Source organism: Moschus berezovskii, chromosome 28, assembly GCF_049115385.1.
Source record: "Moschus berezovskii isolate FMDL1 chromosome 28, NW_MosBer_1.0, whole genome shotgun sequence".
Lineage (NCBI taxonomy): Eukaryota > Metazoa > Chordata > Mammalia > Artiodactyla > Moschidae > Moschus > Moschus berezovskii.
In genome coordinates, this window is record NC_142487.1 from 14,199,525 (window position 1) to 14,218,957 (window position 19,433).

The 19,433-nt window shown below is 55.5% G+C and overlaps 1 protein-coding gene across 1 annotated transcript; it reads left to right on the forward strand.

The window, feature by feature from the left end:
• Positions 1-1,050: 1,050 nt before the first annotated feature.
• Positions 1,051-19,036, forward strand: SIGLEC15 (sialic acid binding Ig like lectin 15). Its single transcript, XM_055417287.2, has 6 exons — positions 1,051-1,102; positions 10,057-10,116; positions 10,544-10,927; positions 12,225-12,605; positions 13,707-13,737; positions 16,028-19,036. Exons 1-6 carry the CDS (start codon positions 1,051-1,053, stop codon positions 16,107-16,109), a joined length of 990 nt encoding a protein of 329 aa, XP_055273262.2. The 3' UTR covers positions 16,110-19,036.
• The last annotated feature ends 397 nt before the right edge of the window (positions 19,037-19,433 follow it).

Here is a 19,433-nt window from a genome sequence, read left to right on the forward strand (position 1 = left end):
CAAAAATACCTCCTCCTACTCAGCAACTGGCTCATCCTTGCCCGCCCCTTGTCTGGCCACATTTTTTTGGTCCAGTTTCCTTACTATCTCCTTGCAACAGATACTGAGACTCTGCCCCTGTCATAGGATATTTTAACCTGGCATGTTGATGTTCTGATAGTCCTGACAAGGGCTGATTTGCTTAATAATTTTACTATTTCCCATTTATGCTGCTTGGTCATGTAACCATTGTCAATGAGGTTTACATTTTGGAGACAATTTTTTCCTCCCATCAATAATCACTTCAACACCTGTGTAAGAGTAAAGTGAAAGTCACTCGGTCTCATCCAACTCTTTGCAAACCCATGGGTATAGTCCATGGAATTCTCCAGGCCAGAATACTGGCATGGGTAGCCTTTCCCTTCTCCAGGGGACTTTCCCAACCCAGGGATCGAACCCAGGTCTCCCACATTGCAGGTGGATTCTTTACCAGCTGAGCCAGAAGGGAAGCCCAAGAATACTGGACTGGGTAACCTTTCCCTTCTCCAGTGGATCTTCCTGACCCAGGAATCAAACCAGGGTCTCCTGCATTGCAGACAGATTCTTTACCAACTGAGCTGTCAGGGAAGCTTCACCAAAATGAAAACTCATCCTGGCACACTAAAAATGTGGGAAGAGGTAGAGAAAGAAAGAAGGAGGCAGGGAGAGGGCAGGAGCAAGAGAAGGAAGAAAGCCTAAGAACAGCAGATTTTCCAAAGGGACAGAGGCCACAGGAAAGTGTCCTGCATCTTCCGTATCCACTTCTCTGTTCCCCATCCTGGAAAATCATCCGAGTGGTTCCCCTCTTGGTTTTCCACATGACTAAACCCCACGGGTCTCAGTTAATCATGCTTGGGCCCACTTGGCTGCCTCTCAGTTCCTCCGGCGCCTGCAGAGCCCTGCAGGGTGCAGACCCGGGCACTCTGCCCACCCTCTCCCATCTTCCTTCCCCCTCACACCCACGCTAAGGAGGGGTCTCGCCAGGGGCCTGGCTGAGTGTGGGGCCAGCCTGGGGTCTCCGGACCTCACAGCATGGAAGGGTCCTTCCGACTCCTGGCCTGCTTGGTGTGTATCGTCCCGATGGGTGAGTTTCCCACTCTTCTCTCCAGCGCATTTTCAGAAAAGAATAGGTGTTTATAAACTTGGAGGGACAGTCTTTTCTCTCTACACTTGGGCAGCTGGGTTGCCAGGGCCTCCAGGCCCGTGAGAAGGGAGAGTTGCACTTTGGGAGGCTGTGGTGACAGAAGCCATAACTCTAAGTCCAGGCTTTGCCTTGGGTTCTGGTGACTTGAAGCAGTGCCAGGCTCCTCTGGGCCTCAGTGTCCCCACCTATAGAAAGGCCGCCTACCGCGCCCTTTGCTGTGAGGACCCAGGGGGCAAAATGGGCCGGCTCTGGAGAGGACAGACTGTAGGTGGTATTGTCATCCAAGCGCGATGCATCTTAATGGGATCCCCCTGGGAAAGCGGGGAGAGCACACAGCTGATTGGGGGTAAGGGTGGCACCTCCATGTGGGCAGTAGGCAAGTGATCGAGGGCACCCTTCTGCCCAGCAGGAACCCCAGGAAGGGAGTGGGAACTCTTAGCAGCAGGCTTGAGTAACAGCATCACTTCACTTAAGGTCACTTAGCTTAAGGAGTTGGTGTCCCTGGAAACAGTGTGTCTCAAAAAGTGGTCATAGACCATCTGCATCAGAATCCCAGGGGAGGCACATCTTTGTTAAAATGCACATTCTTCAGCTCTGCTCTGCAGAATCAGAAAATGTCAGGAGCAGGGCCCGGGAACCAGCATTTTCAACCATCTTCTTGGGTGATTCCGATGCAGGATGCAGTCGAGGGCCACTGGGATAAGTGACAAAGGCAATCCTCATGTCCCCACTGTCCAGGCCCCAGTCTTCTCTTCTACCCGACCCGGGCTGAGATATCCCTCTCGTGACGATGTCCCTCGACTCAGCATCCAGGCCTCTCTGTGTTCAGCCACTGGCCACTGATATCACGGTGCTCCAGACTGTTAGTCTTCCTTAGGTGGAGTCCTGTCTCCACGACTGGATCATAAACTCCCACTCCCGGGCCCTCAGTCCCTTGTCTCTAGCTTTCAGCACTCAGCAGAGTCCTATTTGGGGCTGATTTGAATAGTAACAGCAAGTACCTCCTATTAAGGGCTGGGCACTGTAAGCACTGGACTTCCCTGTGGCTCAGCTGGTAAAGAATCTGCCTGCAATACTGGAGACCTGGGTTGGGAAGATCCCCTGGAGAAGGAAAAAGCTACCCACGCCAGTATTCTGGCCTGGAGAATCCCATGGACTGTATAGTCCATGGCATCACAAACAGTCAGACACGACTGAGCGACTTTCAGCCATTCACTCACTTTAAGTATTAATAGTCATTCAAGTAAGCATCATAATCCTATGAGGAAGGAACTATTATATTCTCTTTTCACAGATGAGAAAACTGAGGCACAAAGAGGTTCAGGGAGTGGTGCCGGGTGAAGCTGGGATCTGCTCTGGGGGATGTGTGCCTCAATCTGGGACCACACCACCAGCTCCCACCCCATACTGCCCACGGTCCCACCCATAAAGCCTTGTGGTGGTGGCTGATAGGGAGGGGCTTTCTTTGGCCAAGTTGACCCAATTCAGACATCTTTCTGGATGATTTAGGGTTGGATCCCACACAGAGGATGGGGCTAGCGGAGGTGACCCTCCCCAGGCCTGGGGGCAGACCAGATAGTGGGTCAGAGAAGCCCTGAATCTTGGTTCTGCTATTTGCCCCCTGGGTGGCTCTGGGCATGCTTAGTCACTTCAGTTGTGTCTGACTCTTTGCGACCCTATGGACTGCAGTCTGCCAGGCTCCTCAGTCCATGGGATTCTCCAGGCAAGAACACTGGAATGGGTTGCCATGCCCTCCACAAGGGGGGTTTCCGGACCAAGGGATGGAACCGGCGTCTCTCGCATCGCCTGCAGGGCAGGCGGGTTCTTTGCCACTAGCGCCGCCTGCAGGTTGCCTGACTTCTCTGCGCCTCGTTAAACGGAGGTCCGGGCCTCCTCCCGGGCGCCGTGAAGGAGAAGCGGGTCATGGGTGGAAGGCCCCCAGCACAGCCCTGGCGCTCAGCCGCTGGGAGGTTAAACGGCAGTGAAATGTTGCTCAAGTCAGACAGCTTCCAGGGCTGTTTTGTTTGGGTTTTTTTTTTTTTTCCACCTCTAAGAGTCAGCAGCTATGAATCAGACAAAAAAGACAAAAAAAAAAAGAAAACTTAGAGGAAGCATGAGCAAGTCACATGCTGAGGTACAAAATGCAAACCACACAAATGCTCCAGCCGGGTGTCACAATTCTTCAGGGAGGCTGGGCATCCGTCGCAGCCGTGGCAGCCCACCCGGGGAGGGGACCCCCTCTTCTCGCGGCCGGCAGCTGCTTCCTGCTTGAAACCGGGAGGTCGTGGGTTCTGCGGGGAGCAGCGTCTCGCTGCCCGAAACCCCTCTGGGGCCGTTCACCCGGGAGCCTCTCCGTGGGCTGGCGGGCCTGCAAGAGGCCAGAGCTCCAGCGGCCCGAGGGCAGGGAGACCCCCGTCCTGTGACACCTCTGAGCTAGCGCAGGGCCCTGGGCTGGCCTTTGGCAAAAGTGAAGTGGGAGGAACTCACGCAGGAAACTCGCCCGCCCCTCCCATGTCCTCCCTTCCCCCTCACACTGGGGCCCGCTACCTGCGCCCGGTGCCCAGCGGCGACCCCTCTTCCCCGGGGCCCACACCACACTCTTTGTCTTTCCTTTCTGTCTCCCCACAGATCTGCTTTCAGAAAGCGGGCAATGAGAGGTGGTGGGAAGTGTGGTGGTCTGGGAGCTCCGGTCACTTGGTGACCTTGGACAAGACCTCCGTTGGTCCCCAGATCTCTGATGACTGGTGCAGCGACCACAGTGGTTGTCAACCTGAAGGACCATCGTGCTGGGCCTTTGATGGCAGCTCATGTCCTCTTCACCACAACCCCACTGAGTGAAGACCTCTTCTCAGGGGTGCTCAAGGAGGTCAGGGGACTTCTGGGTGTCAGATCCTGGATGAGACCTGGAGTCTCCCAAGGGCCGGGCTTGCGCTTGACACTGCCTACACCTGTGTGCAGTGGGTGGTGAGCCAGAGGCAAAGCTTGGGGCTCAGAGGAGCTTACTTTGCTAGCTTTAAACTCCGGCAGAAAAACAAACTGGAAAGGTAAAACGATTTGCACAGTCACCCAAGGTCGTGGGGGGTTTATTTGGGACGTGGGAAAAGGTCAGGGACTGCTATCATGGGCCCAGGAAGAAATGAAGATTGGATGAGCCAGGACACTTCCTCTGTCCCTGGTGGCTACTGTGGCCAGCAGCTGGGACCCGGAAGTCCTGCCCACAGAGGAGGAGGGGTGTAGGAGCTGGGAGCACATCAGGGACGGCTGAATCAGAACTCCCAAGAGCATGTGATGGACACTGGCCCCGGGGCAGGCTCTGCTCATGGCTCTGCATCTCCATCAGTCCAGCGAGGGGGTCCAGATCCACACCACGCAGCCAGAGAGGCAAGGGTTAAAGGGGAAACAGGCAACCGAGGGCAGAGGGGAACAGTCAGGCCTTTCAGCAGCTCCCCTGTCCCTGGACCTGTGGGGTCTGCTTCTCAGTGGAGGATGGGCTCCTGGTTCTGCTCCCTCCTTTCCCTCTGGTCTCCACCCTTTTCTCACTTTTTCTCCGCTGATAACCTGTCTGGACCACTACGTGCAGGCCCGGAAGGCAGAGTTATTGAGAACAAACTGCAGGGTAGGAAGGAATCGCAAAAGTGAGAGTGGGGTGTTGAGGTTCTGCAGATGTCTCTATCGCCAAGTCCGTCCCACCCTGGCACCCCTAGCACAGGGCTTCAGAAGCTGGTACTCGGTGCTGCAGCCACCAACCTCTCTCAGTGATCATCGTCACCATGGGGAGATGGGAGCAACTCAGAGCTTAGCAAGTGGCTGTGCGGGACCATCAAACGTGGGCACCTCTTGCCGAGTAGCTGAATTTGCTGGATAACTAATAGCTTGTTTTAAGTTACCTAAAGTCTCTCGATTAATTTTCAATTGCCATATTTCGAAAATGCTTGCTAGACATCTTTGTCGTTTTTATCAAGATATCATTTTCCGACATAGACTTTTAGATTTAAAAGTCTCCTTAGTAAACATCTGCAGACATCATTTCACAGATGAGCCTGCTGAAGCCAGAGCTACAAGGATTCCCCTAAAGTCATAAAGGCATGGCCAGTCTAGCCAGGGCTATAGCCCCAGACAGAGCCTGAGACCCCATCTGAGGGGCACGTCTCTCACGGCAATGAACCCTTCCAAAGTGACTCAGGTCATGGCCGTGAGCATCTGTCCCACCAGCCTGCAGCGGGGAATGATGCCTCAAGGCCCTCTGCACTTACTTGTCCTCTGAAGGGCCCCATTTGTGCTGCACTTTGATCATTTCCATCCTGAGTCATCATATTATTTTTTCCGAACCCTCCTCCCTGACAGAAAACTGATTATCATCCCTAGCTGCTTTCAGTGGACCTACAAACAGAAGTCACTTTCTAGCTTTTCAATCTGTTATTTCCCTAGGCTGAGAAGATAATTAAACAAGCTTGTTAGAATTGTAAGTAAATGAAAAACAAACAGAGGCTGAGTCAGTTTGTAAACACACTAAGGAGGCAACTGATTGGTATGGTAACTGTATCCCCAACACCTGGCACATGGTTAAGCACCTGACAGACCTTCAATAAGCATCTATTGAGTGAAAACATACATAAATCTCAGGTTAGCTAAGAGCAAGGCCTGTGCTATTGCATGCCTAAGGTGTCAACTTGAGCCACAGATAGTGCAGTGTCTGGAGCCAAAACAGTCCCCCCACTGCGTTGCTTGAGTTTTCTGCCCAGAGTCCTCTTTCCACACCACTGGAAAGCACCGCCCCCTGCTCCCTCCTGGTCCCAGTCTGTTTGCAGAGCTAGTGAAGGAGGGAACTAACATTGCTGAGCATTCGCTGAGTGGCAGCACTGCCTGGGTGGCCTTCATGGGTGACTTCATTCCATCCTCAATCTTATGAGGAAAGTACCATGTTCCCCATTTTTCAGCAGAGGAGCCTGAGACGGGACATTAAGCAACAGATATCGCCCAAAGATCTCCCTATAAGTGGATCGGCCTAGAATAGTGCCAGGGACAGACTGGGTCCTCCAGACAAGTGAGAATGTCATCCACCTTCAGCTACACCAAAGCATGAGTGCTCTTTACCACACCCCGTGGCCCACCATTGAGGGGAGGCATTTCAGCCAATAGGAAGAATGCAGGCCTCCCATTGACACTCGGAGGCTGACAGAGAAAAGAGGCTGTGGTTCCAGCTCAGGGGCCATCCCTGCCCTGTCCTAAGAGATATGCAGAAGCTTCTCGAAGGAATGGTAAATGTCACGGGAACTGGGGAGCTTGGATTCCTGCCAAAGCAAATGCACTTGCTCCCTGGGTAATTCCTGTCGGGACTTCCCTCACCTCGAGTTCCCCGGGTGGACTCATCCAGTAGTGAGTCCCAGCGCTGCCTCTTGGAAGCCCACACAGCAGGTAAACTGTCACACCTGGTGAAGGGGCCTCTGTGAGCCCTCTCTCCTCCTAGAGCAGAACTCATTCAGGGAAGGAAGGGCCCTGGCCGATCATCTGTACCACACGCCAGGATGCTCCCAACCCAGGCTGCCATCCTCAGGCAGACAGAGTCCAGGGACATGACCCACATGTAGTCAAAATTCAGCCTCTGTACACCAGTGTCAGATTAAGTCTTGGGGACAGAGTTTGGGGTGAAGTAGAAAGAAATAGCTTTATTACTTTGCCAGGCAAAGGGCTAATGCCCTCAACACTGCCTTTTGGACACTGGGAAGAATGTGGGCCTCCTGGTGACCTCGGCTGTGTGTCCTGCCCTGGAAGGGTAGTGAGGGATCATATAACGTTCAAGGAGCAGGGTGTGATGGGCTCACAGACATTCTTCTGATTGGTTGCTGGTGACGTAATCAGGAGTCAGCATCATCTTCTGGTTTCAGTTGGTCTGGGGTCTATGCACTTGCGGGCTGAATACAGTTAACTTCTTCTACCTGGTGGGCGTTTCAGTATCTGCAAAAACAGCTAAAGGACATGCACAGACTATCATCTATAGTCCTGTGCGGGTGTGAAAAATCGTTCAGTCACGTCCAACTCTTTGCAACCCTATGGAGCCCGCCAGGCTCCTCGGTCCATGGGATTCTCCAGGCAAGAACACTGGACTGGGTTGCCATGCCCTCCTCCAGGAGATCTTCCAGACCCAGAGATCGAACCTGCATCTCTTCTGTCTCCTGCATTGGCAGGCAAGTTCTTTACCACTAGCACCACCTAAGAAGCCCCATAGTCCTTGAGGAAGACCTAAGGGTCCTTGACATTGTTTATTGGCTAAAGTATTATTGTTTCGTCCTGCTTGATTGTTTTCCTTTCTTTTTGCATTTTCCCACTTCTCTGATGAAGTTTATTCTTTGACGAAGGTTTTTCTACAGACAAAAGGCAGGTGGAAGACATGGGTGGGGGTCTATCCTGCGGAGGCCTCATAGGGTCCTGCTCAGTGACACTTCAAGGGGAAGACTTGCCTCTGCCTGGTTGGTCAAGTGACCTGGCCAAGTCTCTCGACTCTCTGAGCCTCAGATCTCCTTCTCCAAAGGGGGGCCAGTAACAGTACCCCATGCATGGATTGCTGTGCTTATGAAATAAGATTCTCAATGTCTCCCCCCAAGCTCCAGAGCACATGTCCTCTGGCCCCCATCCTCCCACATCTGAGTCCACTGTGGTGATATCCGTATTCCATTTCGCCCTTTGCCTAGAATGCCTGCAGCCTACCTCAAACCCCACTCCTTTCCCAAGACCCTTCCGAGGCAGCAGCTCCCCTCTCGTGGGGCCTCCAATCAACCCCCTCCACCCACCTTTCCTGCCAACCTGGGCTCCTTCCCTCTGCTCTCTCACAGCGATTCAAGTCAACATCAGCTACTACGTGGCAGGTGCATGTTGGGCTACAGCCGCACAAATACGACCCCCACCCATGGTCCCTGCCCTCCAGGAGCCCCTGGGTGCCTGGACAAAAGACGCAATTGAGTTCTGGGGCATGGGGAAAGGGGCGCCAGAACCACGCTTGGGGCTCAAGGAAAGCCTCCCACTGTAGGATGACTCAGCGAGCTCTGGGGACAAGTAGGAGGGAGCTGGTGAGTGAAAGGGCCCCACCCCACATTCAGACAGAGAGATCACTGTTCGTATCCCTCCTGGCAGGCTTTAGTGTAACTATGGGTTCACAGACCTGGCACCCTTTCTGAGCTGTGAGCTCCAATAGGCTGATAAATTATTCTCTTGTTCTTTGTAGCCCCAGCTCTGGTCACAGTGCCTGACTTTGAGGGGGGAATGTGTCCAGAGCAACATCAAACAGTCCCTGGGGAATCGATGCCTGGCTCCATGATGCCTGTGAGAGACAGGAGGTCAGAGGAGGCTGAGGTCACAGAGGGTGGGAACGCAGGGAAACTGAGGCAGGGGCTGAGCCTCAAGATTGGGAGATGCTTTCTGCAGCTAGAAGTACTGAATGAACAAGCAAACCTTCAGAAAGTTTTCTCAAATTTGGAACTAGGCCCTCTGATTATTAACTGGGCATACAAGCTCTTACTAGGAATAGATGTGGAGTCCCTGGCTGGGGTTCAAAAGCGTACTTCCACTTATCCAGAAGAAAGGAGATTCGGCTTAGAAACAGACTGTGTGAAAAAATAAAAAGTTGTGATTTTATTTCACTGCAAGCTCGGCACAATCCCAAAGTGAGGTTTTATGTGAGACACAGCTCACACAACCCGATTTGTACCCCACTCTGCCGGGCCCAGCACATGTGGAGGCCCCGCGGTCAGGACACCACACTGCAGGGAGAGTACCAAGCGGCCAGTGAGGATGGAGAGGGGCAGGTGAAGGGCTGGGACATCTGCCAGAGAGGACGAGGCTTATGGGTCCAGGAGAGCCATGCTGGGAGCTGGGAGGGCCATCACGGGGAGGGGAGGAGAAGGCTCCAGACAGCGACAGTGGTCACGTGAGGGGCAGGAGATGGTGGTTCTGGGAATGTTGCTCTCCTTGGATAAGGCCCGGGTTTCTAGGCCCTAACTGCACTAGCATGCAGCAAAGGAGTCAGGCAGTCCTGAGTCTGAGTGCCCAGGAGGAATGCCCTGACCTGTAGATTATTCATAGATGGGATGGGTTCCCTGGAGGATGGTCTGCCAGCTGTGAGCCGAGGGGATTCCCGCCCAAGATACAAGCTGGGCTACTGCCAAGAGCAAAGAGCACCGGACTTTGAGTCATGTGATGTGATGTATGTGAAAGAACTTGGCAAATTGCAAAGCCCTTTGGAAATACGGGCGCTTCTATACTATTCCCTGTAGAGATCCCTGCACCCAGGCACCAGCAACTCAGCCTGCCCCCGCCCCTTGAGGAGGCACCCCTTGGTCTGATCCTCTCAGCACTGACACCCATCCACCCACCTGGTTCACCCCTCTCCCAAAGAAGCACACATCTGCAACAACAGAGGCAGTGAGTGATCTCCAGCCCTCCCTAAGCTGCAGCTTGCAGACCTCAGCTCAGCCACACTTCAGAGGCCCACGACATGGGAGGTGGGGAAACCTGAGGCCAAAAGCACTTGTACAAAGCGAGGAGGGAGCATAAAGGGCTGCCCCTCTTGGTCTCTCGGCTCCCTGTCTGGACACTGGCCTATTGGAAAGCCCACTTGGGTGAAACCAGTACAGAGGAACCTCAGTCACCAACTCAATGTATCAGCTTCAAAACATACCACCCCCTCCTAAGGCCTCCGTTGCCCCTCTGTAAATGGGAATGTTGCTCTCCTTGGATAGGAGTTTCTATGCCCTTAGTGCATTAGAGCGCAGCAGAGGAGTCAGGCAGTCCTAAGTCTGAACATCAGCTTTGCCTCATCGTAACTGTGTGACCTCAGACTCAATCTCTCTGTGCCCTGGTTTATTAACATGTAACCTGGGGCTAACTCTTCTTACCTCTAGGATCACTTGTGAGGACTAAGAGAGATACCACTGGGAACTTGCTCAACACAGAGATGAACAGTAAGTGCCTTTACTATTATCATCATCAGGTGGGGGGTTGGGGATGGGGAAGTCTTACGGACACACGTAACCACACGATCCCTGGGATTTTCTGAAGCAGGGCAGGCTTGATGGAGAAGAGGTTGGGAACATTGGGCCCCGTAGGTGAGGTGGGACCTTCCTGAGTGAAGCAAACAGTCCCAGGGAAGCGGGGATAGGGAGAGGGGAGCAGGAGGGGCAGGGGAGGATCCAGGGACCTACAAAGTCACGGGAGTCAAGGTCCTGGGAGATGCCTCTGGAGTCCTGGGGTGGGTTTCCAGACTCGCCCCCCACCCCGACTCGCGAGGGGAGGAGGGCGCTTCCTGCTTCCCGGGGGTTTCCAGGCCCCTCGGGTGCGGGTAGGGTGGACGCACGCGCCCGCGCTGCCCGCCCGCCCGCCTGCCCGCAGGTGCGCCCGCGCAGCGCTGGTCCATGCAGGTGCCGGCCGAGGTGAGCGCGACGGCGGGCGAGGCGGCGGTGCTGCCCTGCACCTTCACGCACCCGCACCGCCACTACGACGGGCCGCTCACGGCCATCTGGCGCGCGGGCGAGCCGTTCGCCGGCCCGCAGGTGTTCCGCTGCGCCGCGGCGCGCGGCAGCGAGCTGTGCCAGACGGCGCTCAGCCTGCACGGCCGCTTCCGGCTGCTCGGCAACCCGCGCCGCAACGACCTGTCGCTGCGCATCGAGCGCCCGGCGCTGGCCGACGGCGGCCGCTACTTCTGCCGCGTCGAGTTCGCGGGCGACGTCCACGACCGCTACGAGAGCCGCCAGGGCGTCCGGCTCCGCGTGACCGGTGAGCGCGCAGCCCGACTTCGCTCGCCGCGCCCCGCGGGGCTCTCGGTGCGGGCTCTGGGCTGGGATCCGAGGGGTTACAACGGGCACACCCCTTCCTCTAGAGCAGGGTGCTCTCACACCTGCAAGGGCCACAAGCCCGCCCCCCGTAACTGGTTCAAAGGCCGCGGAATCCTGGCCCCAGGCCGGGCTGGGTGGAGCCTGGGATGGGTGCCGCAATGAAGCTCCTGGAGAGTGAGTGTGCCCCAACAGCCCGGAGACTAGACTAGCGGGGAGAAAAAAAGAGGAACGATCACCTTAAATATGGCAAGGACTGCAGTGGGCCGTGTGCACTGATGGGGGCACAGGGAGCCCACCACGTGCCCACCACTTCGCTAGACCCTGAGGTTTAAGGATGGGGGCGAGGGGCAGGATCCTAGAAAGGTGATTCTCAAGCCTGGCTAGCTCTGGAATGACTTAAGGAGCTTTTTTGAAAAATCCGAGACCCCCGCTGTGGGGGACCCAGGCGTTCTGGGTTTAGTTTGGCTCTGCCAAGAACCACTCATGTGCCCGTGGGCTGGCTGGGCAACCTGTCTGACGCATTTCCGTTTCCTCGGACTCGTCCGCCTCAGTCTCACGGATTCGGTGAATCCGTCTCCACTTTAGATGTCAGTGAGGCTGTCTGGGGAGTGCCCTTGAAATCGCTCCAGCAGATGGCACCCCCACCCCCGCCCCGATCCTGCGGCTGCCTGCGTGCATGCTGTCGCTTCAGTGGCGTCCCACTCTTTGCGACCCCGACCCACCAGGCTCCTCTGTCCATGGGGTTCTCCAGGCAAGAATACTGAGTGGGTTGCCATTCCGTTCTCCAGGGTATCTACCAGACCCAGGGATGGAACCCGCTTCTGTCTCCTGCATTCACAAGTGGGTTCTTTACCACTAGGGCCACCTGGGGAAGCCCCAATCATGCGCTGTCACTTAGTAATGACGTTCAGAAAGCACTTGACCAGGCACCCCACATGAATTAACTTGTCACATCTTCCCCAGAACCTCATAAAATAAGTGATCCCCATTTTACACGTGAAGAAACTAAGGCCCAGAGCGATGGAATAACTTGCCAAAGGCCACACCTGTTCTGGGAACCCAGACGCCCTGGCGCCCCGAGCGTCTCTTCCTTCCTCGTATATCCTATCCCCGCTCCCTCCTCCAACCCTCTCCGGGAAGGGGACAGGGGAGGGCTGCCCCTTGCCCTTTCCTTTGCCCGCCGCTGCTCTGACTGCGCTTTGCTTTCTCCCGGGGCCTCCTTCCGCCGACGCCCGCAGCCGCCCCGAGGATCGTCAACATCTCTGTGCTGCCAGGCCCAGGGTACGCCTTCCACGCGCTCTGCACGGCTGAAGGGGAGCCACCGCCCGCCCTCGCCTGGTCCGGCCCGGCCCTGGGCAACGGCTCAGCCTTCACGCGGAGCCCAGGTCATGATCACGGCCACCAGGTGACCGCCGAGCTGCCCGCGCTGGCCCAAGACGGCCGCTACACGTGTACGGCCTCCAACAGCCTGGGCCGCGCCGAAGCCAGCGTCTACTTGTTTCGTTTCCACGGCGCCTCCAGGGCCTCGGCGACCACCCTCCTGCTCGGCGCGCTCGGCCTCAAGGCACTGCTGCTGCTTGGCGTTTTAGGCGCTGGGGCCGCTGCCCATCATCGCCTAGGTGGGTGCGACCCTGGGCCAGGATGGGTGCTGAGGGCAAGTGGGGCTCTCCTCCAGGCTGACCACCTGGCATGACACAACTGGGACATCATTTATGCACCTGTGCGTCTCCTTCTCCTCCCGGGTCAAGCCCAGGAGGTACCAGCCAGTGTGAGCCCATTTTACCATCAGGAAGCTGAAGCCAGAGAGGTTAGGGAGCTTGCCTCCAACCTAGAGTCACAGAGACACAGATTCGCCCTTTTGCAGTGCCCCATAAATGACTCATCCGGAAGGGCCCTGACCACACACAGGCTTTCCAAAATAGCACCATTTCATTCATTAGGTTGCAACAGCATCCCGAGCACCAACTACATGCTGCATAGGTGCTGTAAATACACAGAGATGAATATGACATGGTGCCCTGCCCTTGAATGGGATGCTGAGAAGTAAGCAGATAATTGCAGTCTGCAGAGAGAAGTGCGGTCAGCCCAGCTACTGCAGAGGCCCAGAGGCCTCTCTCTGATGGGGCATCAGAACAGGAGCCAGGCGGCAAGGCTGTGCACGGTACAGGGAGGCTAAACCAAAAGCTGTAAGCAGCTGGGAGCTGGGAGAACAAGGAGCTAGCAGTGTTCCTAGCAGAGGGAACAGCATCTACCCAAGCGTGGAAGCTGGAACTAGCAAGCTATCTTCAGAGAGCTGTGGTCACCCCTCCCTACTCTCACTAAGCTGGATGGGAGATTTGTTCTGTGCCCCAGAGAAGGGGCTTCCCGAGCCTCTCAGCTCAGCACCAGCCTCAGACTCTCCCAGGATGAAATCCAAAATTTTCCACAGTTGCCTTGGCTGCCATCTTTGCTGGGGCCGTGCTGGCTTTCTCACAGGGTCTTCAAACCCACCAAGAATTCTGTGCTTCAGGGGCCTCAGGAAAGCAGGTCTCCCTGCTAGGTGTGCTCCTCACTCCCCGTCTAACTAGGTAACTCTCATCGTTCAGGTCACTCCTTCACATTCTGCTGGCTAGCTCGTCTCCCTCCAGACCGCTCTCACGGCAGGGTGGGATGGGCAGCAGGGCTTGGAGCCCAGAGGCCACCGCATGGATTCATGCCTGCTCTCTCCATTCCTCACACAGGGCACCCAGTCACCCCGGACGCTCCGCCAAGGTAAGCGAGCTAGCCCACCCCCTCCTCGCCCCTCTCTGGTTCCCACTGGCAAAGGGGAGCGGGTTTCTCAGGCAGAGTGGCGTAAGAAGAAACAACAGACAATGGGCCAGGGCAGGGGTTCTAGCCCTTCTCAGTGTCAAGGCTGTCCCTGCTGCCTCTTGAAGCTCCCGCTCCTTCAGTCCACCAAAGCTGAGACCAGGCCACACGGACCTGCTTCTGCACTCCCGTCCCACCGCATTCCCAGCACTGTCTTGGGCCTCACACTGGCCTGTCTCCCAGGCCAGCTGCCTGGTGTCCATGCTGTTGAAGGTCATTTTTTCCATGTCTGCCTTATCTCTGCACCTAGCGGTACCCCCTGAAGATGGTGTTTTTCCTCCCGTAGTGCCCAGTGTTCTAGAACAGATCCACACAAAAGCCACCATCGGGCAATCATTGTCTCAGACTCCCTGCTGAATGAAAGCTTTGCAAACACAAAGTCAGTAGAGGTACTGAGAGCTTAGTTGAGGGCCCACAGATCTAAAAGGTAGGAAGTATGGACCTTACCCCTTCTTGGTGTCTGTCCAGATGAAGGCCCATGTTGAAGAACAAGCGCTGTCTGGGATGCTTGGGCGGGGCTGGGGGGGGCGGGCAGGAAGCCGGTGACAGTCGTCTCGGACCCCTTAGACAAGCCTCAGTTCAGTTCAGTCGCTCAGTCGTGTCCGACTCTTTGCGACCCCATGAATCAGAAGGGGCATCAGAGGGCAGACACACTGAAATCATAATCACAGAAAACTAGTTGATCTGATCACATGGACCACAGCCCTGTTTAACTCAATGAAACTAAGCCATGCCGTGTGGGGCCACCCAAGACAGACGGGTCGTGGTGGAGAGATCTGACAGAATGTGGTCCACTGGAGAAGGGAATGGCAAACCACTTCAGTATTCTTGCCTTGAGAACCCCATGAACAGCATCAAAAGGGAAAATGATAGGATACTGAACAAGGAATCATTGGAAGGACTGATGCCGAAGCTGAAACTCCAGTACTTTGGCCACCTCACGTGACGAGCTGACTCACTGGACAAGCCTAGGCACTCCTATAGCTCCGCTCCACCTGGGCCTGGGGTCTGGGAGAGCCGCCTTGCCAGCCCAGAACCCTCTCTGCAGATGCCCACTCAGCAGTCCCCCACATTCTCGAATACCTGTGCAAAGTCCCTTTTCTTTACTAACTTACTATTGCACCAGGGCACCTAAATCAGAAAGCTGACCGTTGCTCAAAATATCTGTTGATCCCTATCATGTACTGGGCATTGTTTTGGATGCTAAAAGTAAAGCAAAAATCCTCCATCTCAGAGAACTCATACTTGAATGTGGAGAATTTTAATAAATACCTAAACAAGAGATCTTAGATTATAAAGTAAGAGCTGTGAAAAGAAAAAAAAAAAAAAATGAACAAGGTGATAGAGTAAAGCCCCAGGAGAGGGAGGTGCCACTGGGTTGTAGCTGCTTCAGACCTGTCATCCTATCTGAGGACACCGAGAGATGGGAGGCAGGCACCCATATGGGCAGGTAAGGGTGCTGGGAGCAACCAGGAGGCAAGGTTCAGGCGTGACCCAGGAAGAGGGCAGGGAAGGCAGGCAGGCTGCGGGATTCACCCTGAGTGCGATGGGAAGTCAGTGAGTGGTTTAAGTAGGCAAATGGCCCCGTCTGAACAGGAGTGGAGGCAGGAGACCTGTGAGGGCTGTTGATCAGGACTACGGCTGGCTTGGTTGCTTGGCTGAAGGTGGCAGCAGAGAGGGTGGGGAGATGGGGCACACAGAGGCAGGGCAGACAGAGGCCTGGTGGGCAGCGCACGCAAAGGAGGGAGCCAGCAGTTCTGGAGCTGAAACCCTGGTGCCGCTTACAGAGCTGAAGATGGGGAGAGAAGAGGTGCGGTGGAGAGCCTCAGGTGGGCACGTGGGCATGTAGGGCATGGGGCATGTAGGCCTGAGAGGCCCAGGAGGATGTCCCGGAAGTCAGGAAAGCATCTGGCGCTCAGGAGGCCTGGCGTGCAGGTGGGTTTTGAAGCCACAGACAATATCCCTTTGAGAAAACAGAGACTCTGATCTGGGATGCTGTCACCTGGGCGTCCCTTCTCTGGCCTGCAAGTTCTGCTGCTGCCCAGCCTCCAACCTTCGCTTGGTCTCCAGGCCCTGTTGGACGCAGGCCCCTGACGCCCATCTCATCCCCGCTTCCACCCTTTCCTGGGCTGGGGTTTGGGCAGTCAGAGACCTCTCCTGTTTGGGTGGTCAGCCAACTTTCTCCTGTCCACAGGCCCCAGGCTCAGGAGTCCAATTATGAGAATTTGAACCAGATGAGCCCCCGGGGCCCACCAGCAGCTGTGTGTTCACCGTGAGGAACCCATTGGCCACCTGCGTCCACTGGTCACCATGAGGAACAAAGGCCAACAAGAGGCTTGGCTGGGACGGCCCTTCCTGGCTCCCGGGCACTTTGACAGCCCCAGCCTGGCGACACCCAGCGGGGTCAGGACCGTGCTTGCAGCGGCTCAGAGGTCTCCCGTGTGGGCTTCTGTCTCCGAGCCCCAGCAATATTCCTCTCTATGGGGCAGAGTTTGAAAGTGTGTGTATGTGAGTGTGTGTGCGTGCGTGCACAGGAGCCCAAGTGTGACCCTTCTGGAAAGCTCTTTTCACCTTTTCTTACTTAGAACAGAGCAAAGCGGGCAGGACACTGGTCAGAGGGGTCTCCAGGCCCCGGATCCATCTGGGTTCTGTCACTGACTTGCTATGGGGGCCAAGGCACTTTTTCGCTTCTCCGATGAACTTGTCCACTATCGAACACGGACAGTATTTTTCTTCCCTCCCGGCTTAGGGGCTATCAGGGTCTGAGCACAAAGGGGGTGTGGAAGGGCTTTGGGCAATACAGGCCGTCCACAGATGTGAGCAGGGTTACAGGCTCCTCCTTGCAGAGCCACCTTGGACAAGCGTAGCAGCCGCCCCGGCCCCGCTGAGCGTGAGGAGTCCAGAGAGCAAGCCCAGGGCTGGGCCGTGCCACCCTGCGGTCCCAGGAACATCGAATCAGCAACAAGGAGAAGTCCAGTGTTCCTGCACCCTGAGGTCTCCTCTGCGACTGTCCCACTCTGCACACCTCTCACCCCATCGGCTGCTCTGCCCTGCCTTCAGCTGGGAAGAGGAAACAAAATACCCATCATCTCAAAGCATCTGAAAATTCACTGTCCTTAAGGATCACAAGCCGGGAGGTGTGAGGATCAGTCTGGGCCGCAGGGGGTCCGTGGGTAAAGCAGCCGCAGCTCTGACCTGCCTCCGCCTGCTTCTTCCCTGGATGTGCAGCGGCCAGAAGCACAGGGGGTTTCCCACTCACCCGAGTGCTGCCAGGCTGCCTCCCGGCCGTGGCCTTCCATCCTCACGCTGGATCGTTTTAGCTCCTGCAGTCCCTGGGGACGGGTTAGGGGGGAGGCGTGCTTGGGACTGGGACAAGCTGGTGAGAGAAAAGGGCCATAGAGATTGGGGCCGCAAGAGGCAGGGGGACACACTTTCTTTCCTCCAGAACTTTTCCAGAAGCTGCAGTGGTAGCTGGGGTCCTCTGGGGTGAGCCCGGGGTCCTTTCTGATGCTTTCTGCAGAGACGGTGCGAGGGCTGAAGGGTCTTCACAAGTTAACAAGCAGGGCGGGGGGGTAGGAGGTTCCTCCCCTCCTCCTGGAGCCATGGCCAGGGCAAAAGGGAGATGGAGGCTCACGGTTAACTCAGGGTCCATCGGGAGCCTGTCTGACTTGTTCAGAGGTCAGAGGAGGTGGCACCTGTACCTCTCTGGGCAGGGATACTTTGGGGCACCTCCATGGAAAGTCCCGTGTCACCAGGACTTAGAGCATCTGTCTGGTCTTTGAGGCTAGTTCCACAGCCAAAAAAAAGTGATAGGAATTGTATCATATTGTGCTAGCAGTTGGGCCAGGTGTTTGGGGATATAGAAGTGGGTAAGGCTGGGCTAGGTCATGCTGCATTAACAAACCCGTCACAGTGACTAGAACAGTTAGGTTTCTTCTCTTCAAAAGTGCCTGCTTGGCACAGATCATCAAGAGGCTGTGTACGTTATACCTACTCAGGGACCCAGGCTCCCAGGGGCCCACCCTCTCTAATGTGCATTGCTGCTGCTGCTGCTGCTAAGTCACTTCAGTCGTGTCTGACTCTGTGGGACCCATAGACGGCAGTCCACCAGGCTCCTCTGTCCCTGGGATTCTCCAGGTAAGAGTACTGGAGTGGATTGCCATTGCCTTTGCTGGATTGGATTTAAAAAAAAGTCTGCAGAAGGTCTTCCACTTGGGATCATAGTTCATTGGCCAGAACTAGCCAGTGGGGAGGTTCCACTCCCCTCCAGGGGCTGGGCAGTGGGACCCTTCACCATACCTAGGAGGAGGGAAGCCAGAGACTTTGGGAAGAGCCCTGAGGATTCCACAGGGGGACTCTTTAGGGGTTCTCATGCTAGTGAGCAACACAGACCAGAGAGCAGGAATCACGTCTGCTGGGGGTTCTGTAGGAGAACCTAAAAAGGGGTGACTGACCCAGTCTTCCTGGAGGAGGGGATGTGGAGATGGTATACGTTGGCCATGGAAATGGGGGAGAATGGAGATTGGGAGGTAAAGGGAAAAAAAACCAGAAGGGACATTCTGAGCGAAGGCCAGGAGGTAAGCGTGCTGTCTAAGCAGTGGAAAGTTGCTGGAGTGCCGGGCAGTGTGTCCGGAGCCAAGGCTGCAGCACGGAGGCTCCTGGGCGCGGAAGGTGCTGCCCCAGCAAGAATGAGCAGCTGAGCCTGGGTTTCTACCTTTGGACCTTAGGCTGTCAGAGCAGCATTTTCCCGATGGATTCCAAGGATCACCTGCATCAGGGACACCTGGGAAGCTTGTTCAACTCCTCGTTCTCAGCACCCCCTGGACCACTCAAATCACAGAGTCTATGAGGGCAGCCTCTGTAGACAAAATATCCAGGGGATTTTGGCCCTAACTTTATAATATGATTATTTTCAAACACACACACACAAACTGAAAAAGCTAGATGATCACCCAGATACCCACTACCTACATTCAACACTTCCTAACATTTTGCCATATTAGTTTAACGCACGTGTGTGTCTGTGTGTGTGTGCACGCATGTGTATTTGGCTGAACCATTCGAGAGTAAATTGCGGAAATCACAGTACTTGACCCTTAAACATCTCAGCTGTGTCTCCTGAGAACAAGTGCTCTCTCCTCCATAACTTCAAGGCCATTATCACATTTGAGAAAATTAACAATTATTTAATAATATCGTTGTATCTCCCATATTCATATTTCTCCAATTGTCCTTTTTTAGCTTGTCTCTAATCAGTTGATTCCAGGTGATATTTAGGCGAGATAGACCGGAGAGTCCCTCGGAGTCAGCCCACACGTCAGGGTGCTGGCTGCCCCCAGTGATCCTCCCTGCAGTGTTTGCGCTTGGAGAAGGACTTCCCGCGGGCTGGGGCAGCAGTCTTCCTCTCTGCTGCAGGGTTTCAGACAGAGATGGACCGGGGGAGGCCCAGTGAGGAGGGAGAGCCCAGGCAGCCTCCTGCTCAGTCTCCAATTAAAGCATCTGCTAAAGGGCAAAGGGGAGGGTGGTGAGGGGACTTGACCATCCCCAGAGCCCCTGGGCCGGCCCGGAAGCCTGGTGGTCCTGCCCAACTCACCACTCTC